A 26505-nucleotide genomic window follows, 5' to 3' on the forward strand; every position below is an offset into this window, starting at 1 on the left:
ATGTAATAACCGTCTTTGTGTCAACAACTTTGTGGAAGTCCAAGTGCTACTTTTAGAAATGCTTACTGTGGTTTTGTGGCTGATCACAGAAACTATATATCCTGTTTCCATTCATTCAAACCTTTAACATACCTTGACATTTTATCAAGCAGTAACTGGAACCAAAAATGAAAATGATCTAATTCCCATAATAATGATTATAGCATGAGATCTAGGTATGTATGAGAAACATTAAGAATTAAACAAAGCTGATAAAAGGAATTATTAACGGCACTTTTAGTTCTCACTTGTTTACTTTTTGAATCCACACAAACTGTTTTTAGTTTTTAGAGACTGCAAAGAAAGTCTATCTTGCATTTGGACAGGTTACAGGTTGTTATGATCATTGATGTGCTATAAGATACAGCAAAAACTGAAGAGATGCTAAACATTGGATGTTGCTCTTTGAGCCAATGAAGTTAAGGTCAAAACCACCACAAAGATAGACTAGATATCTAGAATTCACGGGATTTCTGGCTGAATTATATTCACCGATATGACCCTTTCCATATGCCCAAGATTAGAGTCCTGGTATATCAACCATATACCCATAATCCAGAACCATATCCAAAGTTTTTGAAGTTCAAATTTTAGGGTAAAATAACATTGATGGAAGTGTGCTTCCAGGGAACTTGGATTCATGGATTGAGCAATCTTCACGTTTTGGTATTCGCTGCTGTTATGGACGTTACTGATTTGAGGAAAAGAATTTACTCATATTACATTAAAATAAACAAGTCCAGAACCTTCAAATGAAACTTATAACGTTTTACATGATCCAGATTTCCATATATAAGAGGAATATCAAATCGGTTCAGGAGCTAATTGTTCTCAATACATGTGTTGTGGTCCAAGAATCAGCTAATGAAAATGCTTTGAAAACAGGTACAAAAGCAAGAACTCCAGTTGAAGATAAAGAACCTGAATTTATTTCACAATACTTGAAATCCAATCAAATCAAACAAGTTTATCAATTATAAGTTTTTTAAAACACAACAATGATTTAGAAGGTTATTTCCCAAGTAATCATTTGTTAAATGGTACTTTATCAAGTTCTACAACTGTATCAAATTCTTTGTTTCCATGTGAATATCACTTATTCAGTATATTTTACCATTTATCGCTGCTGTTTACTTCTTCTGTGTTTTTCAATAAACTTCAATTAGCGAGAATTTATTCCAGAAGATTATAGATGTTTTTCGATGGGGCATCAAGAATGACTGCTGAAGTTCAAAGTGATGAATTTTATGTATGATTAATGGTTATTGTTTATAATTTTAATTGCCGATAATTAAGGGTTTACTTATGGGTTAATATATATATTGTAATCTGGTATAATTTAGCAATGTAATTACACAATATTCATATACACGTCATATAACAGACAGTATAATTCAAATCGACAATGTATTCACTTTAATTTGGTGACTAGTGTACTATAGATGTCTATATGTTGGTTTTTTTATGATATCAAATTAAGTACTAATTTTAATTTGAATACAAAGCGATAAATTTTACGCTCTCGTGTCACTTTGTATAAGCTGATTTACCAATTGTTTTATCACAAATTACAATTAATAGATTATCCATGTTAGTTATATCGCAATTTAATACATTAACGTATAATATACGTCTAGTTAACTAATTTGATGACATAATCAATCAACTTTATATGAAAATAAGACTTGGGCTAACAAACTTTCTAACCTTTGATATCAACAACAAGAACAAACAACCAACAATTCAAAAGAGACGACCCTAATCAATCAATGTCCAAACCAATAAGTAATTTGTCTAGTGGACCTTCAAGTACAAATCTATATTCAAGAGTCGGAACACCTGAAATACCCAGCATAAAAGAAATTAGAGTTGCAAATTTACCAATATCTAAAAATTTAAATTCATTTGAAAAATCATTATCATCATTATTAACATCAATTTCAAAGTATGATCCACAAAGTTCAGATGCTGAAGATCTCTTGGGGATAGAACATGAACTAGAAAAATCCGTGGAAGATATCATATCTCATCAACAATCAGGTTTAAAAATTAATAGTCTTGAAACAAAATCTTCTAAAATTGATTCAAATTGTAAACAATTATTATTAGGTTTAAATGAATGTAGAAATCAATTAAAATCATTACCAAATTTGGAAGAAGTTCAACAAGAACAAAAATCAATGCAAAGAAACAAAATCCCAGCTGATGAATTATTACAATATGCAATGAAATTAGCAAAATTTACAACAGCACCACCAACTTTTGATAGTGCAGCAATTGGACCAAATAATTTTATATGGCCAGCTGAAGATTCCTTAAGAAGAGGTATGTTAGCAATTGCAAGTTTAAATGAAGCAGAATTGACTGGTAAATCACCTATTAAAACTCAAATCCAAGATGAATCAAAATTACAAGATGAAATTTTAAATGGTTCAAGTCCACAAAATGTTAGAAGAGGTTCATTTGGTGGGTCTTATGGAGGTGATGATAATGGTGGAGATGATGGTGTTATAGAGGAATTAGATTTATTTGATCCTGATGATGAATGATTATTAGGTGTGTTTTATAACATTATAATATGATTAATTATTATGCGATTATATTTACATTATACACGTAATTCATAATTTATTACAAGTTTGATAAAACAAGTCCTCGAGGACAGCCACAAATTGAATTGATGAATTGATATTCTCTATATGATTATTCTTTCTTTGATTGTTTTTCAAGCTCTTTTATTTTTTGACCACGATTTTTCAAATTATCAATATCTTTTGAAAATTCATTATAAGCATTTTTAATTGCAGCTTCTTCAGTTTCAAACCCATTATTATTTTGCCAATCTTTAACATCTTTTTTAAAATCTTCTAATTCTGATACAATTGTATTTAAATCTGTATTTTCAAAATCTGCTTCCGGAATACCTAAATGCATTTTTTCTGAAAATTCATAATCTTGTTTATCTTTAATTATATCTGTAATCTTTGATTCTGTTGGTTTTACTGGATGATATTTCTTAAAGAACCCAACAACTTGCTTTTTAAAAGGACCTTGGAATGCAAATAAAGTTAATCCAATACCAACATGACCATAAAAATAAACTGTCCTCCAATGTTGTAAAGATTTACCAAAATCTAAAATAACAAAAGGTTGAACTAAATAAGCTAAAGCCAATTGAGTAACAATATAACAAACAACATCATATGCTAATTTGGAACCTTTAGGTGTAATACCATCATTTTGTAAGAAAATTGGTCTAAAATTACGTCTATAAATTTTACCACATGTTTGTAATAAAGCACCAGTTGCAAAACTTAAATAATAACCAGGTCTTGTTCCATGCCAAAATGCAGAAGTTAAAAATGTGAATAAAGTACTTTTAAACCCAGGTTTTTTACCTTTTGATGCAACTCTAAAATAAACATAATTTTTTAACCATTTATTTGTATTTTGATTCCAAGCTTCTAATGCAACATGAATATTTTGTGAAGTTTCAAACCCATAAATATCAATATTTTGTACTCTATCCCATTTGATTGTCTTAGTTTCTTTATCATACCCATTATATCCAAGACCTGCTAAGATACATGATGCTTCTGATAAAGTCCAAGCTGCATAATATTTCAATCTATAAGTGAATGCTAAGACATAGACATAACCTAATTTGAACAAGATATTTTTTGAAGTAAACCATGGAGTGAATGTTGATTCAACTTGGAAATATTCACCACTTTTTTGCCATATTAATAACCAACCAATGGCTTGTAAAGAACGATAAAATGCAACTTTACCAGATTTTGGAATATTTCTTTTTCTCTTTTTACCAGGTTTTTTACTTTCTGGTAAATCTGTAAACATCTTGGAATTTAACCAATTTTCAAAATCAATATAATCAAATGAAGGACCCGTTAATAAAGATGGATAAAAAAATGCAAAACTTAAGAAATTTAATAATGAAGGTTGATGTCTCACGGCTTTTGCCCTTTGGAAACTTGATAATTCAGATTCTGGTTTTTTACCATCATGAACATTCCATGCATAACCTGTTAATTTCATACAAAGAACCATTTGAGCACCAGTAATATCAACTTTGGTACTATCATATTCATTAACAAATTGTAAATAAAAATGATTCATAGCTAAATGACCCATAACGAAAGCAAAATTAATAAATGGCATGAATTCTGATTTCAAATATTTTGTACATAAGAATGTGAACAATGAACTAATCAATAATGTACGAAATCCACTAAACAGTGACATGATCCCAAACAAATAAAACGCAGAAATTGAGATGATATAAGCATTCTTTAATGTGATGTTATTATCTGGTAATCTTTTCAAGATGGCATTGAGCGGGAAGGATCCAAACAAACAGATTGCCAACTTCAGCGTAGCCTCATCGAGCCCAATGGCCTCTGCCCATAAGTCTATCTGATGTGAAATGGGATTGATCATTTTAATACCCTTCAAAAACACCTTTTTGTTTACTAAAATTAAAAAAAATCGTTCAAAATTTATGAATTCATATCAAAAAAATCAAGACAAGTCGGAATTCATAAAATCTCGTATAGTGACGTAATTCATATTCCGACTCAGCCAACCATAAAAGCAATAAAATAAAGAAATAAATAATAATCAAAAAGATCTTTTGGCCACTTTGAACTTCTTTTGAACTTGTTTCAAAGAGGTTTATTGGTGATGAAGGGAATAATATCTAGTGGTCATAGAATATCAAGCTTTGCAGTACGAGGCCTAGGCCTAAGGCTATTCAGCTCCAGTTCCACAGCTTTGAAAAGACAACATAAGGCTACAGCAGTGGTATTTATGAATATGGGTGGTCCTTCCACAGTACCAGAAGTTTATGATTTCCTTTATAAATTATTTGCTGATGGTGATTTAATTGATCTTGGTGTTGGTAGATTACAAAGATTAGCTGCAAAATTCATTTCATATAGACGTACTCCAAAAATTGAAAAATATTATCAAGAAATTGGTGGTGGTTCACCAATTTTAAAATGGTCAAATTATCAAGCTCAAGAAACTTGTAAAATTTTGGATCAAACAAATCCAGAAACTGCTCCTCATAAACCTTATGTTGCATTCCGTTATGCTCATCCATATACTGAAGAAACTTTACAAAAATTACTAGATGATGGTATAACAAGAGCTATTGCATTTTCTCAATATCCACAATTTAGTTATTCAACTTCAGGTAGTTCAATTAATGAATTATGGAGACAAACTCAAAAATTAGATCCAAAAAGAACTATTGAATGGACTTCAATTGATAGATGGCCAGATCATCCAGGGTTAGTTAAGGCATTTGCATCAAATATTCGTTCAAAATTACAAGAATTCCCAGAATCTATAAGAGATAAAGTTAAAATTTTATTTTCTGCTCATTCTTTACCAATGGATGTTGTTAATAATGGTGATGCTTATCCTGCAGAAGTTGCTGCAACTTCATATGCTGTTATGAAGGAATTAAATTTTAGTAATCCTTATAGAGTTGTTTGGCAATCTCAAGTTGGTCCAAAACCTTGGTTAGGTGCTCAAACTGCGAAATTAGTTGAAAGAATTGAAGCTGATTCTGAAGGTGTTGTTCTTGTACCAATTGCTTTCACTTCAGATCATATTGAAACTTTACATGAAATTGATTTAGAATTAATTGGTGAATCTAAATTTAAAGATAAATTGAAAAGAGCTGAATCTTTAAATGGTAATGAAACTTTTATTAAAGGTTTAGCTGAAATTGTTGGTGATCATTTAAAATCTGGTGAATTACATTCAAAACAATTACCTTTTGATTGTGAATTGGGTGTTGGTAGAGATGTTTTCAAACATCCATCTGAAATGTTTGGTGATCATTACAAACCTGAATAAATTAATATTTATATAAAATAGAAACATCCGTATAATATTTATGAATTGAAAACACAAAAAAAAACTTATAATATGTATATAATATATAATTGTCATTAAAAAATCATCTTGTCATTAAGAAATAGAAAATATAAAACCCCCTTGAAATGAAAAATCATAAAATTTGTACAATGGCTATTCATTACTCATCATGTACGAGCTGCAACCATTTTATAACCATCTTCTAAAATTTGTGTAATTGTATCATTTTTAACTGGTAATGCACCTAAAACAAATGCAACATCATTCCATTGTTTTTCATTTTCAACTTTATTAATTCTTTGAACTAATTTATCACTTAATTGTTTTTGATGTCTTTCTTTTTCAATAAATGAAACTAAAAATTTAATTATACGTTTCATTGCATCTTTACTTAAATCTTCATCATTTGATAATCCACTGAAAATATCAATAAATCCATTATAAATTGCATTATCTTTAGTTGCTAATTCTGTAAAGAATAATTTACACATATCACTAATTCCTTGATCTTCATCTTCTAAACATTTAGCCATTTGTGATAATTGACCTTTAACTTTAACTTGACCTGCTAAAATTAAAAATGTAATTGTCATTAAACATGTACGTTTAACCATTAATTCATCATCATGTAAACGACGATATAAGAAATCTGTATTTTCATCAACCAAATTATTAAAACAAACAGCCATATCACCAAGACCTAAAACTGCATTTGAACGAATAATTGGATCAGTTGAACGTTCCATAATTGTAATTAATAAAGCTAAATTATCTTCACAATATTTTGATGAAACACACATTAATTTTTCCATACAAAGAACTGCAGATCTTTGTAAAATCTTATTATCATATTTAAGATTATTTGAACAAATTTCTTTAACTAATGGACCAAATTTAGCTAATAATGAATTTTCACCATATAAAATTTCCTTTTCTTTAATGAAGGCAACTGCATCTGCAAAATCATCTTCTGAAGTACCACCAATCATTTCTAATTCATTAGCATCTTCATCTTTTTTATCACCTTTATTTTTAGCAATTTCTGCTTCAATTTTCTTTTTTTTAAATTGACCTTCAAGAACTTCAAGATGAACAATAACTTTTATAGCAACATGACCAACTATAAATAATAATTGTGATAATGAAACAACTTGTGATTGACCTTCTATCAGTTTACCAAAAGTCATCTTGGTTTTTTGTTTTATTATTTCAGTAGTAACTTCTTCAGGTTTACTTGAAATATTGAAAATTGTATTTATAGCTTGTTCTGCAACACTAAAATATTCACTATTTGAATTATATTCAATTAAAAGTGAACCTAGTTTTTCAATAGCTTCTTTTTCTCTTGGTACTTTGGATAAAGTTATATTTTTATCATTTGGAACAACTCTATAAAGTGCAATACATGAATATTTAGCCAAGATTAAATCTTCTTTACCCTTTGGACCTAAACCAATAGTTAAAAGAGCATCAATACCTTTCATTGTAATTTCATTATCGGATAATGCAAGCATCCCCAAAACAATTATAGAACCACGACGTTGTTTTTTAGAAAAAGTTTGATTTTGGAAACTATAAATTTGCCATAGCACTTTAATAACAGTTTCATTAATTAATGAAGATTCATACATTAATCCTAATAATTTTTCTAATGAAGCTAATTCTGGAACAGTAGCTGAATAAGTTAATGAAATTAAATTTTTTGCAATTAAAGCAGCTTGTTCTAATTCTGAAGCATCTTCAGGTGCTAATAAAAATAAATTTTTATAACATTCAACCAAATGATTTGCAACATTCATACCTTCATCATTATTTGTTTTCATCCAAACAAGATGTAACATACGACGAATACCAGTTCCAACATTTTCAATAAAATAAGCATCAGCTAAAACGAAAAAATCCATAGTTTCAATAACTTCATTTTTATTTTTTGAATATAATAATTGTGAAGCAACTTCAACACCATGATGAATTAATTGAATGAATTCTATAGCATCTTCATAATATTTAATTGTTAATTTAATTTTAAAAATTGTATTTGTATCACTTTCTTTTTCAATTCTTGAAGCTGGTTCTTCTTCATCTTCTTCATCAGAATCATGTTCTAAGTTTCTTTCTACAACAGCTTCAGTTGTATCAGCAGGTTCCAGGGCCTTTAATTCCTTTTGAGCTTCTTGTAATCTTTTTTCCCAAACAGATAAAGTTAATTGAGTACCATGTAAAGCACCAAATGGATGTGTCAAGACAAGACGTGACATTAATTTAACGGCATTACGTCTAACTAATGAACTTTTATCTTCTAATGATCTAACAGAAATTTCCACAAATGTTTGACGATATTTAGTAAATTTAGCATCAATTTCACATAATTTTAAAATTGATTGAATAGCTTTAGTTCTAACATAAGGATTTTGATCTAAAAATCTTTCAATCAGTAAATCTAATAAACCTGAAGCTTGATTTCTATAACGTTCTAATTCATCTTCATCTTTACTTATTTCAATAATAATATTACCACAAGCTTCCACCACTGCACATCTTAAAGTATATGAACTATTATTCAATAATTGAGAAACCAGAGTCATTTGTTTTAATAAGATTCTTGGGATTAATTCTGAAACTTTAACAATAAATAAAGAGATTTGCTTTGGACCATTATTATCATTACTATTAAATTCTTTATTACTAACTTCTCTTAAAACATCTTCAGTTAATTGGAAATGATCATATTGATCATTTAAAATTTGTAATAATTCAGCCATCATTGCATTTAAATGACTAAAATAAGTTAAATTTTGTACTATAGCACTTTGAGCAGCTGAACCATGACCATGAAATTTAACAGCCATTGAAATAACTTTAAACATGTACATTTTAACACTTGTAACTTTAATTCTTGGTTCATTTTCCATCAGAATATAAATTGGTCTTGTAAATGAACTTATAAATAAATCTCTTTCAGGGGTAGTTGTAAATAATTTATTTAAATTTAATTTGAAAACAGCACATATAGAATTCATTATATTTTCTAATTGTGTACAATTATTTTTGAAAATTTCTAAAGCTTGATTTGTAACTTTTTTTGAATTATGATTTGAAGTTGGCATATTTTCAAGACTCAAATAACTTAATAAACAATGAGCAAAATAAGCATACATTTCCAAATATTGTTTATGTAATGGGAATAAATCAGTTTCACCATTATCTATTATATTTGATGAATTTTCGGCTTGATTATGAGTACTTGAAGTGACCAAATAGATGACTTGTTGTTGTTGTCTCTTGTTTAAAGAAGGATACGCGTGAACCAACTCTTCTAAACCTTCATAAGTTGACTGATCATTTATAGCTTCTGAACTAACAGCTAAAGCACCAGTGATTCTATCTAATAATTCCTCCGCGTCACCAACTTGAAATGAATCCTTAGCAGCTTCTTGGAATGAAGTCAACGATTCTGAAAGATTGAAATTCATGATATATACCTTCTCTGTACCTCTCTCTTTATCTCTCCTTGGTGTACAACTCCTTGGATCTCTTTGTACTTTTTAAAAATCTGTACTTTTTTTTGTTTATGTTTTTCAAAGAAAATCGAAATCAAAACAAAAATTTAAGTTGTTATGGTTACCCACCCATTTTAAAAGCTTTTTGTATTATGTCATCACTTATGTAATCAATATACACAAAAGTTAAATTAGCCGCTGAGTTTAAAATCAAATAAATAAGATTCAATTTCCCAAATTTTAATGAATTATTTAAATTTTCTATTAATCTATACGTTTATCTGAATATCTAATTTAATATAATTAGATAATATTCTGAGTTAATTCTTCATCTTATATCTCTTTTTCAAAAAGAATTTGATGTTTTCTTTAAATATCCTTTAGCCAGCTTAATTAGCTGATCCGTGATCATGCTGTTAATATAATTAAATTAAAGATTGAATAAGTCTTTATTAAACAGATGAATTCACTAGTTATTAAACAATTGTATGAAGGGGCTTTAAATAGTTCACTGAATACAATTTTAACATTTTAAAAATCAATTTTTGTAGTTTTCTAATTTAGCGCTGTGTAGATATATTACAAAGATACAATCAATTCATTAACTTCAAATTAGATTACTTATATTATATTAATAAAGATATGCAAAGAACAATTAAACACTAGCGCTAAAAAAATTTAAACAATTTCACGTTTTGAATCACCAATAGGTTCATTTTTATTATTCCAACTTGAAACATTTGTTAATTCACTTGTTCTTCTATCATCTTGATCATTTTGTTTACCTCTGTTTTTGTATTTAGTATAATATAAATTCAATCCTGATTCAATAATAAATGCAAATACTAAAACACCAAAAGCAACCCAAACAATTCTTAACCAACCTTGTCCAATTGAACCTTTAATACCATATTCATCCTGGTGATCATTTAAAGAATTAACAACTCTTCTCGCCACGATACTTGTAATTAAATTTGATATGAATAATGCTAAAACTGAAAGAAATTTGATAATATAAGTATATTTAACATCTAAAATATTGAAAATTACACTTAATCCAACCCAAACTGTTGACATTACCAAAAATGCAATTGCAGCTCCTGGAACACTATTTGAAACTATTGCACCTTTAGGTAAATTCAAATCAGATGGATCCTTGACCCATGAACCTTGAACATTTCTAATTGATTTAGCAATAAAATATTTAATATCAAAAGCTCTTCTAAAAATATCACATTCTTTAACTTCAAATGAATCTCTAGTTTCTTTACCAATACATTGAGAAAATAATCCATGTCTTTGAATTTTTTCTTCACTTTGCCAATTTGATTTAACAATTGAAGAATCTGTTGATATAACTTTATCCCAATTAATATTTGATATATCAATTTCCATCATATAAATATTTAAAAGTGGTTTTGAATCATTAGCACTACTTGCTAATGCAAAGATTAAAAGAACTAATGCTGCAAGCATTGGAATCAATGAAGATAATGATCCTGGGGTCTTGTTTTCTCTTTCAATGAAATTATACCACATGTTGACTATAATATTAACTTCTTGACCTATGAAAAAGAATATTAAACTTTATTAAATTCAGGGTCCTCTATGGTATTTATACACATTTGCTAAGACGCATAAGCCATAATATAGATCATGATTCACAATACAAATATTTCTTGTCATTTCCATAAATAACAATTGTACCTACAGTAGTACCATACCGTATTAACTATTCAAAACCGTTAATCAATAAAAATTTTCGAGATGTATAAAGGTAAATCACACAGATTTAAATGAACTTCCCGATTATATAAGCATGGTAATTTGCGGTTTCAATTTAATCTTGCGATTTGAAATAGAAATCTTTATGAATCTTATAGGCTGTTAAACGTTGACTAAGGTAATCGTTGAATTGAAATTTGAGATCATTTATGTATTGTAGATCTAACGTAAGAGTATATGTCTGTTGGTACACCGTACGTTGGTATACCTATTTTCAGAGATTAATAATCCCTTTTAATTCCGAAAGAGTATAAACTTTTATCAATTTTGTGTCATTCACATAAGACTATGAATAACCATTACATCACAATATAAAACAATAAACTATACTTTCTATATACACAAAAATAAATAATCATTAAACATTATAAGCAGGTGGATTTGGTGGAGCATTATATTGATTATAAACATTCCCATATCCAGTATTATGACCACCATTATTATCAAAAGCAGTTCGATCACTACCACCTTCATTAAATCCATCATTATCATGTCCATATCCAGTATTCTCCATCTTATTACGATCAACTTCTGGATTATAAGTTGGTTGTGAATCTTTTGAATGTCTTGCAACTCTTGGATCTCCATGATCAAATGCTACTGAAGCAATTAAAAATCCAAATGCAAACCAAACCATTGTTAAATATCTTGTACCTAAATCTGCTCCAATTCCATAATCACTATAATTATTATTAAATGAATTAGCCATTCTTTTAGCTAACACATGAACCATAATATTTGCAATAAATAAAAAGAAAATAGCTGCAATCTTGGGAACAAAATGGAATGGAACTTTTAATAATTGTGCTAATACACCAATCCCATTGAAAATACATGCAAATAAAGTTAAAAACAATATAGCATTTCTATTGATTCGGGAAATTTGTGCACCTTTTGGTAGTCTAATATCATCTTCTTTAAAGTTTGAACCACTTTCACCACCATCAACTAAATCCTTATAGATAACATATTTGCAACTCATTGAATGTTTATAGCCAACAGTATATCTATTCAATGCACTAAATTCAGCATTTTGATTTGGTACTCCTCTCATATTATTCCAATGATTTAATCTTCTTAATGATATTGAACCACCAAATCCATTTTCTGTATTTGAATTTGAATAACTTGATGGTAAGATATTATTCCATTTAGCATTTTTAAATTCTAATTCTGCAATATAAACATTCTTAATTGTATAAATCTTAGAACAAAGTCCTCCAATTGCACAACATAATAATATAAAAGTTGCCAATGACATTAATAATGACCATAATGAACCTGGTTGATTTCTTTCTCTACTGAAAATTTTATTTGGTGTCCACATATTTGAAATAAACCTAAACCATCTTATAGTGATAACTTGAAGAAACAAATTGAATTTGATTACTTTGTAAAAGTTTTTATATAACTTTTGAAGTTGCTGAAAAAAATTCGTTATGTGCGCACTAAATTTCATTTTGATATACATTATACATAAAGTGGAATCCCGATAAGCCTGAAATTTTATGGAGCAAATTAACAATTTATGATTAAGTGTGTTTTAGCTTAATTTATGTATGATGGGATATATTTCATTTGCTATATCATACCGTATTTATTTGTTACCTTATCGTACAGAGTTTTTGATTCAGTTTAAGATCTTTGTTTGATTAAGTGGAGACACTTTATTGTAACGTTTTCGGTGTTCGGTCTTGAAAATTTTCTTTTTTTTCTAAGATCATGCATATCAGTATCGTCTCAAAAGTTAAGTACCTACCAACTACCAACTACCAACTTGTTCCAACTTATAAGTTAATCATAATCATAAATTAATCACTAAACAATGTATATAGTTATTAGACATAAACTTCATTAAAAAAAAATCACCTGGATATTTAATTGTTGTTTGTTGTTTGTTGTATATGAAAGCACTAGTAGCTTATAAAAAATTGAATATTTAATAATAAGTATTAAGAATAACCAGTATTCTAAATGTTGATGTTGTTTCAAGTTTCAACCAGTTGAATTTGATGATTTACCATGTGTATTTGATACATTATTGTCTATCTGAAGACCCATGATTATCTGGTAATGTATTCCCTGTATGAAGTTGATCTTTATTAATTTCTTCATACCTTGGAGGAGCTTCACCTGTTTCAACATGAATTTCTTCTCTTCTTTGAATTCTTGTTCTATCAATATTTGTAGTTTCCACTGGTGGTAATATCATAGGTCTTGTAGGTCTTGTTGTTGATCTACCTCTTTCTAAGCCGCTTACTCTATCAAATAGTTGTGATGGTGTTGGACTTGGAGATCTTGGTCTTGATGATGAAATTGAAGTTTGATTTAATGGTCTTGTATTTGATCTACCCAATCTGTTTATCTTATCTTGCTGTTCTAATCTAGACATTTTATAATCTGGATTTTGGAACAAGAAGGAATTTCCAATAAATGTCATAGATAAACTGATAATTTGTAATGATAATGAAATCCAAATCATTGTATAAAAATTTCGATTACCCAACGAAGCTGAAATACCATATCTCCCATTAGTACTATTGAAACTTTTAGCAATTTTTCCAAATTTTACATTTGATAATGCACCAACAACAATCAAGCATGTAATATTGATCAATAATAATGGATAAATTATAACGCTAGGTTTTGCAACACTATATCCACCCGCTCCACAATAATAGAGAAACATTAAACCTGAAAATATTAATGAAACCCATAATAAAGCAAAAATTGTTGAATTATCAACTTTATTCATAGTAACACCATCTGGAAATAAAATTGAACTGATCTGTCTTTTTTGTCTAGGATAAATGAAAGCTTCCTTCAAGATCAAATCATATGGATCAAATCTATATGGTGGATCTTGTGAAGAACAATATAACCAATCTTTACTTCTTTCAGGATAATCAGTGGAACAATAACCCCAAAGCCCAATATAATAAACTCTATTCAAAAGTGATTCAGCATACAATGTACGATTTTCTGGTTGAATAATTCTTGAATAAACTATATCTTTGAAATCAACTTTTAATGAATAAATTGAACCTCTTGCTTTGTTTGATTGACCTGATATTGTAATAGCTATTAATATCAAACAAAGGAAACTGAATATTGCTGGTAAATAGATTGTGAATAAGACGTATCTCTTGAACATAAGATTGTTTCTGATTGATGAAATGAACACTCCTCATGAAGATTGTTTTGAAAAGTGTACATTTCCCAATGTTTATATACATATTTCAGTTTACCGCCTTGAACGTGTTATCAAACAATTTGACCGATATTAACAACTTTCTCATTTCCTATAACCGCTTTGAAATCATGACAACTTCAACACTTCAATACCTCACATAACCGAACAATCATACAACCTTAACCTTCTTTAACCATTAAAGTTGAACCGACGGTCATCGAAAGCCATTCATCAAGCAAAAGACCCACAAGATCTCTCATAGAATCTCATAAAACGTGGTAAATCTTTCACAAAATTATCGTAAACAGTTATCTTTTTAATGGTCATGAAGAACAAAAAATTATTATTTAATTTTTGAGATTGCATGGCTGACTTGAATCTGTAATTATCTCCGATTTGTTTAATTAACTACGTCATAATTAATATTGTTAAAAAGACCCTTATCAAAACGTTTTCCAATACGTGTAACCTGTTTGCTTAATTGACATATCCGACAATAGAAGGTCACTCAATAGAATGACTCGCGGCAAAGTGATTAGATTAATTTCTAAAGTATTGGTTAGATTATGAGACCGCTTATGTAAGGGTTGGTAAACCCTGTGAATTAGAAGCCGATTTAATTCAATAATATTGTATAGAGAACATAATAATAAAATACATCATAATTATAATTAAATGATGAATTTTTATCTAATACTAATATTGTATGATTTGAAGCAATTTTTTTTGATTTCTTTAAATTTCAAAAATATAGTTGATGTAATAAATTTTATTTCTACTTTACCACTAAATATTTTCAAATATACAAAACTTTTTTTCTCTCAAAACTACTCAAAACATACATCATTGTATAGCTAAAACCTGAAATATTCTTTATCCAATTAGAAAGAAGTATATTTATAATTAGTTTGTGTAAAAATCTACAAAATTGCGTAGCGCTTACATAAGCAGAGCTTGCATCTCCTAAAGATCTGCAAGTTTTCAAACAAACAAGAAAGCTCGCGTGGCGTAATGGCAACGCGTCTGACTTCTAATCAGAAGATTCTGGGTTCGACCCCCAGCGTGAGTGCGTTTCTTTTTTTGTGTCCCTGACCAATTTTCAATTTTTTTTAGTACATAAACTAGAGATTTTAACTGAAGTTGATTCTTCTTCAAATGATATTTTTATTTTTATATGTCCTTGATTTTATATCTTGATCTTGCTACAGGATAGTCCTATCATAATACTGTTCATAATCTATAGATTTAATTATATAATTAGCAAATGATCAACTTTTCCCAAAGAAGATTGGTCATCTTAATCAATCTTTTAATTTTGAATAACCTTTTGTTAAAACTTTTTCAACTCCCATTCTTTTTTTCTCTAAACTACTTAATAGATCTCTAACTGCAATTCCTGGTTCTTCTCTTGCTTCTCTAAACCTTATACCACCATCTGCAGTTGATTGTGAAGTTTTAGGAGCACCACCAGCATTTGAACCACCAGTCATCCAACTATATTTCTTCTTTTTACCAGTCATCATGGCAACTGTTGCATTTGTTGCTTTATGTTGAGTTTCTTCTGTACCTAGTTTTGATTGTTCATCTTGATCAATACCAAGATTTTTACGTTTTTGTATACGTTTATCTTCTAAATTCTTGGAATTAACAGCCAGTTCTCTAAGAGCTTTTGATAATTCACTTCTTTTACGTTGTTTTATTGATCTTCTTCTATGTCTTGATATTATAACTGCATTTGTTATTATATTTTTCATCCAATCTTCACATGCATTTGTCATTAATTCAGTAATTTGTGATTCATTATCAAAATTTTGTTTTATACCATTTGCATTTGCAACTTTAGCCATAAATGCAGCAACTTGTCTTGGATCCAAGAATGGAGTATTTATTATAATTGGTTGTTGTGGAACATTTGATAATTCTTGATTATTTTGAACAGTTGTTGAGTTTAATAATGCTTCTTCAGCTTTTAAATCAACACCTGCAGATAATAATGCATCTGATAATTTATCTGGATCTGCTGGTGCTGTAGGTTTAGTTATTTCTGTTTCATCATTATCTGTTGGTTTTTGTGCTGCTGTGTTATTAGGTACGATACCTGTTGGTAAAGCTGTTGTATTTGTATTTGTATTTGTATTTGTATTTGTATTTGTATTTGTATTTGTATTTGTATTTGTATTTGTTTGAGGAAGGGTTAAATTTGAATTTGGACCCGGTGTTGGACCTGGTGTATTTATTGTAGATTGAGGTTGCTGCTGTTGTTGTGTTTTAATTGTATTATTTGTTGTATTTGGACTATCAGCTGGTAATTCAGGTAATTCAAGATTAAACTGACCTGGTGTATTAAGAGCAGAAGATGAAGCAGAAGGTAAACCTGAAGGTAGTGCTGAATGTTGTTGTGATTGTGATTGTGATTGTGATGATGTAGTTGGAACCAATGGGATATCCACTTTCAAGGGTGAAGATGATGAATTTTCAGGTTTTGGTGTTCCTTGAGTCTTTGGAAGTTCTAAATCGTTGACATCAAAAGAGTCAGCACCCACACTACTGAACTCATTCGCTAGCTTCGGTCTTTTGGCATCTGTTGATTCTGTTTCACTGAGATTTCTTTTCTGTGGTGATGAAGTTGAAGGTTGTGAAGTTGGTGTTTCACTCATCTTGTTTATTATCTATTATCTCTTTCTTAAAAGGGGCGTCAAATGTACTAAATCTTGTGCAAAAACAACGAGAAAACAACGTGTGTGTAGCTTATAATGACGAAAGTCCACCTGTATCAATTATTTCACCCTATTATTGAACTAAAAACCAGTTTTAAATCAAACCAATTCCTTGTTAATTGCCCATACAATTTTGTTCACTTTCTCATAGTTTTTTTGTTTTCTTTATTGATTGTTTTGAAATCAGCGCGAATTTTGTGGAAATTCAAACTGAGGGTAATCTCATCGGGAAAAAAAAATTATATACTATAGAAAAGAATTATATAGTGTCAAAAGTTACAAAGATTTGGATAACCAAAGGGTAAAATACTCATCATAGACTCATAGGGGAGTTAATAGATACAAGGGAAACACACAATGTCCAACAGACCAAAACCATTAGTTTTCGAAGGTGCTAAAAACTTTCGTCTACGATTAATTTTATCTACATTATCAGGTAAACCTATTAAAATCACTAAAATACGTCCAGATGATCAACATGTTGGTATAAGAGATGAAGAAGCATCCTTTTTAAGATTATTATCCCGTGTGACTAACGGTGCTCATATCCAAGTTGGTCAAACTGGTACTTCTGTTATTTATTATCCAGGTATAATTACAGGTGGTGAACGTATTCATCCATGTGCAACAACTTCATCAAAACCAGTTGGTTATTATTTAGAACCATTATTATATATTGCACCTTTCTCCAAAGAAAAATTTTCAATAAAATTACAAGGTATAACTGCATCAAAAGAAGATGCTGGTGTTGAAGCTATAAGATTAGGATTATTACCAATTATGGAAAAATTTGGTATTAGAGATCCTTCATTACATATATTGAAAAGAGGTTCACCTCCAAATGGTGGTGGTGAAGTACATTTCCTAGTGGATAGTACTGCATTACAACCACTAACGATGCATGCTATTGATATTCCAAAAATTTCAGCTATAAGAGGTGTTGCATATTGTACAAGAGTTTCTCCATCAATAGTAAATAGAATGATTGATGCTGCAAGAAATGTCTTAAGACCTATTGGTGTTGAAGTTGATATAACTGCTGATGTTTGGAGAGGTGAAAATGCAGGTAAAAGTCCAGGTTTTGGTTTAACTTTAGTTGCTGAAAGTAAAAAAGGTTGGAATTTTTTCGCTGAAGATATTGGTGGTGCAGGTGAAGTACCTGAAGATATTGGTACAAAAGTTGCATATGAATTAATTGAAGAAATTTCTAAAGCTGGTGTTGTTGGTAGATCTCAATTATCTTTAGCTCTTGTATATATGGTTTTAGGTAAAGAAGATATTGGAAGATTAAGAATTAATAAAGAACAAATTGATGAAGATTTAATTTATTTATTAAGAGATATTAAAACTATATTTGGTACTGAAATTTATTTAAAAGAAGTTGATGATGATGATTCAGGTGATTTTATTGCTACAGTTAAAGGTACAAATTTCTTGAATCCAAATAAAAAGATGTGAATATAGAATAATAACTAATATAGACAAAATTATTATCAATCCACTCTTGTTATTGGCATATCTTGTAAACTATTTGCTAATTGACTCCAATTATTTGAATGTAATTCACTATATTTAACTTTATCAGCAACCCAATCTTGGAAAATTTTGGTAATTTGATATTGAGTTTCTTGGAAAAGTACATATTCTGATAATATAGTTTCTTTAATCAACCAATCTCTATTTGTTTGAAATTCAATTTCTAATTTATCTTTACGAATTGAATCTCTATATCTTTCCACTTCATTACCTCTTACATCTGGTTTCCCATTCAATTCATTTAATTTTGATTGAGTAAATTCAACTTTTCTTGATAATTGAATAATTTGATTCCCACCTAATCTTTCATATCTTTCAAATAATGCCCCTATAGAATTTAAATGATCACTAAAACTTTTGAAATCTTCCACTATACCAATTTCAACATTTTGAGATTCATCATTTAATAAATTTTTTGAATTATCAAGATGTTTCCCTACGACTCTAAGATGTTCATTAATTGAATTTATATCAGAATTTTCAATTGAATAAATTGCCGGTGTGGAAATTTTAAAATCATCCAATACTCTTTGGAATCTTTCATTATCTAATGCAATTTGTTGTGATCTTTTTTCAAATCTTTCAACAAGTATTGATAATTTACTCCAATTTTCATAACAATTTTTAATTTCTTCACGAGCTTCAGTCCAAAGTTTTGCAATTGACAAATCCCAAAGATCTAAGAATTTTTGTGAAATTTTAACATCTTTATATTCTTCTGTTGTATCATAACTTGCATGTTTCCTCCAACTCGATAAATCTGTTGGAACTGTTAAAAACATTAATACTAATGATTCTGTTTTCAAAATTGGATGTTTTATAATTTGATTTATAAATCTTGAAAGTCCTCTTCTTCTTCTTTCAAGGAATTGAGGATCAGAATTCGATGCTAATTTTTTTGGAGGTAATTCTGGAATTAATCTAAATGGATATTTTTTCAATAATATTTCTGATAACCAAACAAAATCACTATAACGTCTTATAACTTTCCTATCATTTGATGCATCAGTATCAGGTAATGGAACAAGATGTGCCACTAAGTAATTTGTATGTTTAAATAATAAACCTTCCTTTTCTGGGATTTCAGAGATTGTAATTATATCTCTTGCTAATGGATCAAATGTTTTCCTAATTGCATTACACCAACTGAAAAAATCAACATTTGAATCTTTAGATCTTAAACCATGATTTTCACTATTCCCAGTTAATGTATTAACATTAAGAGGTTCTGCTAATATATCATTATTTCCATCATCCCAAATACTCTTGTGTAAATTATTTTCAGAATCTTCTAAATTATTTGAATCAAGGGGGTTTATACTTGATACAATTCTAGTATCTTCGAAAACTGCACGACCTGTATGAATTGAAGAGCCACCACTTCCTAATCCATTCAGTGGATCATCAATTTCATCATCATTATTATCATCATTGTCATTATTATTATTATTTGTAAATGCATCATCATTATTATTACTTGGAATGTCATTATCATCTTCTGTAGACCAGGTGTTTTTAGCTGTCGGTAGACTCCAAGGATCTGTACCTTCGTTACCAAACAAATCACCACTCATTGTTATTGATCTTTTTCTATTATAACTTTCAAAACTCAATTGAATTCGTATATATAGATTTCAGTTTTTTGAGTACAACGTATATTTTTGTTTTCATAATGGCTATAAAAACGAATTTTGGTTGCAGCGTTTAAATTGAACCGTGCTGAAAATGACAGATTTTTAGATGGGCCAAATCTTTAAATTATTACTGAAGCCGTTGATTTTGTATTTATTACTTTGTATTTAAATGCATATACTAATGATCTATATTATAGGTCTATATCAATCTATGTTGATCTATGTGACGATATTTACAGTGTACTTTTCTGTGTTTTTTTCAACAAAAACTCTTGTCTTTTAAGCTCAGCAGCTCTTCTATCAAATGCTTTTATAACTAATTCACTAACACTTTCAGCAAAAATTGAACTAACTTTATTATACAAAGGACTCTTAAAATTAAATCTTAGTGTTAATTCCATATCACATGAATTTTTCCGATCATTTGAAGTTATTGTCCATTTTGTATATAATTTTTCAAATAATGAATGAGTTATAGATTCTGCAATTACTATTTTTTTGGGTTCACATTTTAAATTACAAACAAATTCTTCATCAAATTTATTCCATCCTACTCTTAAACCTGCTTCTGATGGTTCTCCTTGTTGATCTTTTTTATTTATGAATGAACGGGTACAATATGGTACGAAATTTGAATATTGGGATACATCTGATACAACATCATAAAATAATTCTGGAGAGTGGCTGGGAACTCTGTTAGTAATAGGAAATAATCTTATGATAAAATGATTAACTCACTTTAATTTCTTCTTTACAATAAATTCTTGTTCACCACTTGAATTTCCTAAACTTTTCAAAAGATTAAATTTATTACTTGAAGAAGTATGAAATGATCTTAGAGCTCTAGTAGTTGTATGTGATCTCCTTATAAGCAACATTTGTATGAGAAAGCCGATGGAATGATAATCAAAAACACAGAATCACTCCTTTAACCTTATAACAACCACTTTTATTCGTTTCACACCTTTTAAATTTGAATTTGATCGTTTAATTGAAATCTCGAGGAAATTTGGGAAGTTGTTGTCTGAACCAAGTTTACATTTAATACTCGTACAAAGATTTTGAACATCAAATCAAATAAACATCAAGAAAATACATAAGTAATACTATAAAGACAATATGTCATTTGATATCAATTGGGATAAATTGAATGAAGACAACACAATAAATGAATCCATAAGAGATTTCCTAAACGATCAAGTTCAAGGTTTAGAATTACCAGATTATTTGATGAATATAAAAGTTTCAAAATTTTCATTAGGTACTATAGCACCAGAGATAACAATAAGGCATATTGGAGATCCTTTTAATGATTTTTATGATGAAGATTCTAATGGTGATGATATAGAAGGTTCAGAAAGACATGGAAGTGTTAATGGTTCTGAAATTCAATCACAGAATAATAATAAGAAATTAGAAATTGATAAACGTCATTTTAAAAAATCTATAGATCAAAGTTCAAATATCTCACCAAATCAAAGTATTAAAGATATTGATGATGAAAAGGAAAAAGAAGATCAAAATTCATTACATTCAGTTCATACAAATAAAGAAGAAGTTCCAAGTGAAAGTTTAAAAAATGAAGATGTATCAAATGATATTCAATTTATAGTAGAAATTGATTATAAAGGTGATATAACAATTGAGATTCAAGTTGATTTATTATTAAATTACCCATCACCTGGATTCATAACCTTACCAGTCACATTAAGAATAGTAGATTTAGGTATTCATTCATTAGCCGTGTTGGCACATGTTAATAAAATTGTTTATCTAAGTTTTCTTTGTGATATTAATGATGAAATTTTTGATGATATTATTAAAAATCCAAATTTATCCAAGAATTCAAATAGAAATAGAATTGATATTATAAGAAATTTAAGAATTGAAAGTGAAATTGGTGATACAAAAGGTGAAGGATCTGTATTGAAAAATGTTGGTAAAGTGGAAAGATTTTTAACAGATATGATTAGATCATTATTAAGAGATGAATTAGCATGGCCTGGATGGATAAGTTTTGATTTTAATGAAAGTGATGATGAGGAAGGGGATGATGATGAAGATGATGAAGGTATATAGAGATAAATAAACGGTGCAATGGAGGGGCTTATGAAGGGTAGAAACCAGTACATACGTGTTTCAAATGCTTTAGTATGTAAGTCTTTAACGGGTGTTTTTATGACACCTTACTTGAATACGCGTTCCGGAAAAACTGAAGTGTATAACTGAAAACACTAAACTTGAGTGAATCATTAACAAATCATGAAGATACTAGAAACCGTTATGTAGTATGTATTTAGTACATATGTAGAACATTGGGGGAGTAATGAATCATTGTAATCACTAAGTATATTAAAGTGACTATCTCTGGATCTCAGCACTTAGCACAAAAAAAATAAGAATAACACAGAATAACACAGTTTAAAGTATGATAACTATCATGTCTAAATTACTTTAAAACTTCACCGAAACCGGTCTTTTAACGTTCTTGAATTAACGCATATTAAAATTTTTATCTAAAAGATCTATCAAAGTTTATGCGTTCGGTATCAAATTAAGGTGACATTTATAGTATGGATAATCGGACAAATATAAATCTGATTTTGATATATAAAAGATGAAAGATCCTTTTCATTCTTGGTGATTCAATAATTATATAAATAACTTTATCAAATAAGTTATATTACTTAGTTGTGTTCTAGTGTTCTAATTCTAGACCATTTCCCCAATATTTAAGTGTCTTTTACTCGGAATTACAAAAAATTGAATATAGAAATTGCTTTACTAGTGAAATTTCAATTAAGCAGGTAAAATACTGGTATAGATTCATTAAAGAAAGGTAGATATCAGTTCACATATTCCTTCACAATGCTACGTCTTCAGAGACCATTAATATCTTCATTCACCATATTCCAAAGCACAAGATTATTCCATACATCATACCCTAAACAAAATCCACAAGCTGGTAATTATAATACAGAATTAAAAGAAATCCCAAAACATTATAATCATTATCAAGTACTTGGTATATCACAATCATCAACCTCGAAAGATATTAAACATGCATTTAGGAAATTATCCAAAAAATTCCATCCAGATATGAATCAAAAAGTATCACCCAAAAGGAAAAAACTAATAACAAATAATTATTTAAAAATTGTTGAATCTTATGAAATTTTATCAAATAATGAAAGAAAATCCAAGTATGATTTAAATTTAAAATCAAATGATCCATTTAGGTCAAGATCTAATCAACAACGTGATTTTTCAGGTAATGTTTATTATCAAAAATCTTATAGTCCAGGTGGTATAAATCGTACAAGAAGTTCAATTCATTATGGTCCAGGGTATCAAAAATGTCAATCAACTTATTCTAATTTTGATAAAAATTCATCACCAACAGGTTTAAATCATGATGTACCACATTTTGATTATGATTCTCATTTAAAAGGAAACCTATCATTTGAAAGAAGGATGATTAATAAAAGAATTGAGAAGTTATATCATAAGAAGGCAGAAGAAGATCAATTGATGTATAAGAAACATCATGGGACCAGTGTACATAATGAAATTCAAGATTTATTAAATCTAGAACGTTCTGGGACTCATAAAAGAATGAAAAATAATGATAATACTAATGCAAGAACAATGTTATTAGTTAGTACGATTGGGATAATTGCAATTGGTGGGTTGTTTCTACATTAAGCGGAAACAAAAATTGGTATATGGGTTAGGTTTATAATATAGAGAAGTTTAAATATTCATAATTTTAATGATTACGATGCATATGAATTCGTATTTTGTAGATCAAAGACATGTATAAATATTTCATAAAGGAATAATATATTGTAAAAATGGTATGTATATGTTAAACTTAAACCAAAAGTATGAATAAAGAATAAAAAAATGAAATCATAAAATCATGGTGGATATATAAAATAAATGTGTTTAATTGTGTTTAATTGTTAAATAAATAAAAAAAACTTTATGGTTTAATGTTTTTCCTTTTTTGGTTTTAATAACCACCAACCACCAATAGCAGCTAAAACACCAGCAAATATAGTTTTATCATTGCCAGAAATATTACCTTCTTGATATTCATAAGGTTTTTCAGGTTCTAATCCATTATAAATATCATTAACATCAGTTTTTAAAGCTTTTGAATTTTGTTCATCAATTTTATTTATTGAATCAGATTCAAATATAGTTGTTGATGAACCATCTGCCTTAGAGACAATTTTAGAATTTGGATTTTGAATTGATGATTGATTTAATTGTTTTTCTAATTCTGTTACTGGTGTTTGTGAAGCTTTTGTTGATAATGATGGGATTTTAACAATATAATCATCTGAAACTAATTTTGGTGGTGAAATATCAACTGGTTTAATATAATCAATTGTGGAATTATCACCTTTTGCTTGTGGTTTAGAAGTTGTTGTGAATTGTTTCTTTGTTGATGATGTTGGTAATTTTGGTAATGGTTTTAAATTTAAATTTTTTGATTTTTTGGAAGAAGTTGATATTGAATTTATTTGATTTGATTGGAAAGTTTTTTCATAAGTTGAAATTCTTGAAACTAATTCAGCCTTCTTACCACTAATTTTTAAACCACGTTTACGACATTCTACTTTCAATGAATTTAAACTCATTACAGAAAATTCAGAATTTTTATTTGAAAATAATGGAGTTGAATTTGTTTTAGAACTTTGATGAACAGATCTTGAAAAAGTTTGATATTTATTTGAGATATTCATTTCATTATTTGGAATATTTGGAACAACTAAATTATATTTTGATGATATAGTGTGAAAATTTTTAGATTGTTGTTTAATATCTTTTTGAATTGTTGATTCTAAAGTTCTAAGGGTTGGTAATGATCTAACACTTCTCAACATGATGGATTGTATTATAGATTGTATTATAGCAGTGTAATAGCCTAGTCTTGATGCCTTTTAGCTTAGTTTGAACGTTTGAAGCAAGTTTCTGTTGTTTTGGTTGTTTACTTGTTTATTTTGATGTTTTTTGATTTTGTATTTTTTTCCCTGGAGATGAACAGATCAAATACAAAGTAAAATAAAATGATTTCTGATTAAACAATTATTGTGTCAACTTAGAATAGGAAATTCTTAGTCTTAAATAATGATTTATGAAATGAATTTGTATATCCCCTTTTAAATCTTTTCAGGCTGTGAAGAAAGCAACTTTTAATTGAATTTCTCCAGTTTTTGCAGTTTCTCCCTATACAAATTAAAATCTCAGTTGTTTACTTTTGCCCGTATTCGCCAAAAAGGAAGGATTATATAATACTTGCACCACTGATTACATAAACTACAATAATTAATTAACTATTTACAGATATTTATTTGATTTAAATTAAGGTAATAAATATGAATATATTAATGTGTGTTTTATTCTTTTGTTTTATTGTTGTTATTGTTGTTCTATTGTTCAATATTGACGAGATGCTTCTTGACATGCTTTTAATTGTTGTAAATAGAAATCACAAATTTGCATATTACCATCGTTATCACCTAAACATCTAGTGAAATTTCTAGCATCAACATCACAAACACCACCTTGTTGTTGAGTTTGATATTGACTTTGAGCTGGAGCTGGAGGAGCAGCTTGTTGTTGTTCTTGAGGAGCTGATGAAGAACCACCACCAAACATACTAGTGATACCAGCACCTAATGTATGACCAATTGTAGAACCAACTGCAACACCGGCAGCTGTTGAAGCCATTTGACCAAAAAGACCTGGTTGTTGAGGTTGAGCTTGAGGTTGTGAATAAGCATTTGGTTGTTGATGTTGTGGAGCATGAGCTGGTGGAGCAGCAGTATGAGCTGATCTGGATTGAGTTGGTGCTTGACGTTGCACTGTTGGACGAGATCCTCCTCTTTGTCTAGGCATTGTGTGTTATCTTAGTTGATATTTAGTTGATTTGATTGTTGATGATTACTTTTTAATGCTTTTCAAGTGGCGGATTAAATCCTTTTAAATAAAAATTTATTGACATCCGGGTAAAAAAAGTGCAGCCGGCTCCCACGCGGTGAGTCAGGAAATCTTAATTGATTTTAGGCAGAGCTCAGCCTAGAATAAATTCACTCTAGAAGGAGATCTCAGTGGCAAAATTTAAAAACATTAAGCCTAGAGATCTTTCTAGAAGGAGTTAGAATTTCCCCAGATATCCGTTA

At 28.9% G+C, this 26505-nt stretch overlaps 15 protein-coding genes across 15 annotated transcripts; 6 read left to right on the plus strand and 9 right to left on the minus strand.

Moving 5' to 3' along the window:
* Positions 1 to 791: 791 nt before the first annotated feature.
* Positions 792 to 1019, plus strand: BN7_1446 (uncharacterized protein; the record flags this gene model as incomplete). The annotated part of the gene is made up of 1 exon (XM_011277903.1): positions 792 to 1019. One exon carries the CDS (start codon positions 792 to 794, stop codon positions 1017 to 1019), a length of 228 nt encoding a protein of 75 aa, XP_011276205.1.
* Positions 1020 to 1627: 608 nt separating this feature from the next.
* Positions 1628 to 2588, plus strand: MED4 (Med4p; the record flags this gene model as incomplete). Its single annotated transcript, XM_011277904.1, has 2 exons — positions 1628 to 1659; positions 1766 to 2588. The coding sequence occupies 2 exons, from the start codon at positions 1628 to 1630 to the stop codon at positions 2586 to 2588; spliced, it is 855 nt and encodes a 284-aa protein (XP_011276206.1).
* Positions 2589 to 2742: 154 nt separating this feature from the next.
* On the minus strand, positions 2743 to 4497 carry ALE1 (lysophospholipid acyltransferase; the record flags this gene model as incomplete). The annotated part of the gene is made up of 1 exon (XM_011277905.1): positions 2743 to 4497. The coding sequence occupies one exon, from the start codon at positions 4495 to 4497 to the stop codon at positions 2743 to 2745; it is 1755 nt and encodes a 584-aa protein (XP_011276207.1).
* Positions 4498 to 4740: 243 nt separating this feature from the next.
* Positions 4741 to 5925, plus strand: HEM15 (ferrochelatase HEM15; the record flags this gene model as incomplete). The annotated part of the gene is made up of 1 exon (XM_011277906.1): positions 4741 to 5925. One exon carries the CDS (start codon positions 4741 to 4743, stop codon positions 5923 to 5925), a length of 1185 nt encoding a protein of 394 aa, XP_011276208.1.
* Positions 5926 to 6113: 188 nt separating this feature from the next.
* YCS4 (condensin subunit YCS4) lies at positions 6114 to 9419 on the minus strand (the record flags this gene model as incomplete). Its single annotated transcript, XM_011277907.1, has 1 exon — positions 6114 to 9419. The coding sequence occupies one exon, from the start codon at positions 9417 to 9419 to the stop codon at positions 6114 to 6116; it is 3306 nt and encodes a 1101-aa protein (XP_011276209.1).
* Positions 9420 to 10124: 705 nt separating this feature from the next.
* Positions 10125 to 10985, minus strand: BN7_1451 (SUR7/PalI family protein; the record flags this gene model as incomplete). Its single annotated transcript, XM_011277908.1, has 1 exon — positions 10125 to 10985. The coding sequence occupies one exon, from the start codon at positions 10983 to 10985 to the stop codon at positions 10125 to 10127; it is 861 nt and encodes a 286-aa protein (XP_011276210.1).
* Positions 10986 to 11589: 604 nt separating this feature from the next.
* BN7_1452 (uncharacterized protein) lies at positions 11590 to 12558 on the minus strand (the record flags this gene model as incomplete). Its single annotated transcript, XM_011277909.1, has 1 exon — positions 11590 to 12558. One exon carries the CDS (start codon positions 12556 to 12558, stop codon positions 11590 to 11592), a length of 969 nt encoding a protein of 322 aa, XP_011276211.1.
* Positions 12559 to 13269: 711 nt separating this feature from the next.
* Positions 13270 to 14385, minus strand: BN7_1453 (SUR7/PalI family protein; the record flags this gene model as incomplete). Its single annotated transcript, XM_011277910.1, has 1 exon — positions 13270 to 14385. The coding sequence occupies one exon, from the start codon at positions 14383 to 14385 to the stop codon at positions 13270 to 13272; it is 1116 nt and encodes a 371-aa protein (XP_011276212.1).
* Positions 14386 to 15725: 1340 nt separating this feature from the next.
* On the minus strand, positions 15726 to 17081 carry TAF4 (Taf4p; the record flags this gene model as incomplete). The annotated part of the gene is made up of 1 exon (XM_011277911.1): positions 15726 to 17081. One exon carries the CDS (start codon positions 17079 to 17081, stop codon positions 15726 to 15728), a length of 1356 nt encoding a protein of 451 aa, XP_011276213.1.
* A 417-nt stretch (positions 17082 to 17498) lies between these two features.
* On the plus strand, positions 17499 to 18599 carry RCL1 (rRNA-processing endoribonuclease; the record flags this gene model as incomplete). The annotated part of the gene is made up of 1 exon (XM_011277912.1): positions 17499 to 18599. One exon carries the CDS (start codon positions 17499 to 17501, stop codon positions 18597 to 18599), a length of 1101 nt encoding a protein of 366 aa, XP_011276214.1.
* Positions 18600 to 18634: 35 nt separating this feature from the next.
* MVP1 (Mvp1p) lies at positions 18635 to 20251 on the minus strand (the record flags this gene model as incomplete). The annotated part of the gene is made up of 1 exon (XM_011277913.1): positions 18635 to 20251. One exon carries the CDS (start codon positions 20249 to 20251, stop codon positions 18635 to 18637), a length of 1617 nt encoding a protein of 538 aa, XP_011276215.1.
* Positions 20252 to 21430: 1179 nt separating this feature from the next.
* MDM12 (ERMES complex subunit MDM12) lies at positions 21431 to 22390 on the plus strand (the record flags this gene model as incomplete). The annotated part of the gene is made up of 1 exon (XM_011277914.1): positions 21431 to 22390. One exon carries the CDS (start codon positions 21431 to 21433, stop codon positions 22388 to 22390), a length of 960 nt encoding a protein of 319 aa, XP_011276216.1.
* Positions 22391 to 23179: 789 nt separating this feature from the next.
* BN7_1458 (J domain-containing protein) lies at positions 23180 to 24016 on the plus strand (the record flags this gene model as incomplete). Its single annotated transcript, XM_011277915.1, has 1 exon — positions 23180 to 24016. One exon carries the CDS (start codon positions 23180 to 23182, stop codon positions 24014 to 24016), a length of 837 nt encoding a protein of 278 aa, XP_011276217.1.
* A 287-nt stretch (positions 24017 to 24303) lies between these two features.
* On the minus strand, positions 24304 to 25206 carry AIM34 (Aim34p; the record flags this gene model as incomplete). The annotated part of the gene is made up of 1 exon (XM_011277916.1): positions 24304 to 25206. The coding sequence occupies one exon, from the start codon at positions 25204 to 25206 to the stop codon at positions 24304 to 24306; it is 903 nt and encodes a 300-aa protein (XP_011276218.1).
* Positions 25207 to 25759: 553 nt separating this feature from the next.
* On the minus strand, positions 25760 to 26221 carry MIX17 (Mix17p; the record flags this gene model as incomplete). Its single annotated transcript, XM_011277917.1, has 1 exon — positions 25760 to 26221. One exon carries the CDS (start codon positions 26219 to 26221, stop codon positions 25760 to 25762), a length of 462 nt encoding a protein of 153 aa, XP_011276219.1.
* Between the last annotated feature and the right edge of the window lie 284 nt (positions 26222 to 26505).

Source organism: Wickerhamomyces ciferrii, contig 00030 (assembly GCF_000313485.1).
Source record: "Wickerhamomyces ciferrii WGS project CAIF00000000 data, strain NRRL Y-1031 F-60-10, contig 00030, whole genome shotgun sequence".
Taxonomy (NCBI): domain Eukaryota; kingdom Fungi; phylum Ascomycota; class Saccharomycetes; order Phaffomycetales; family Wickerhamomycetaceae; genus Hansenula; species Hansenula ciferrii.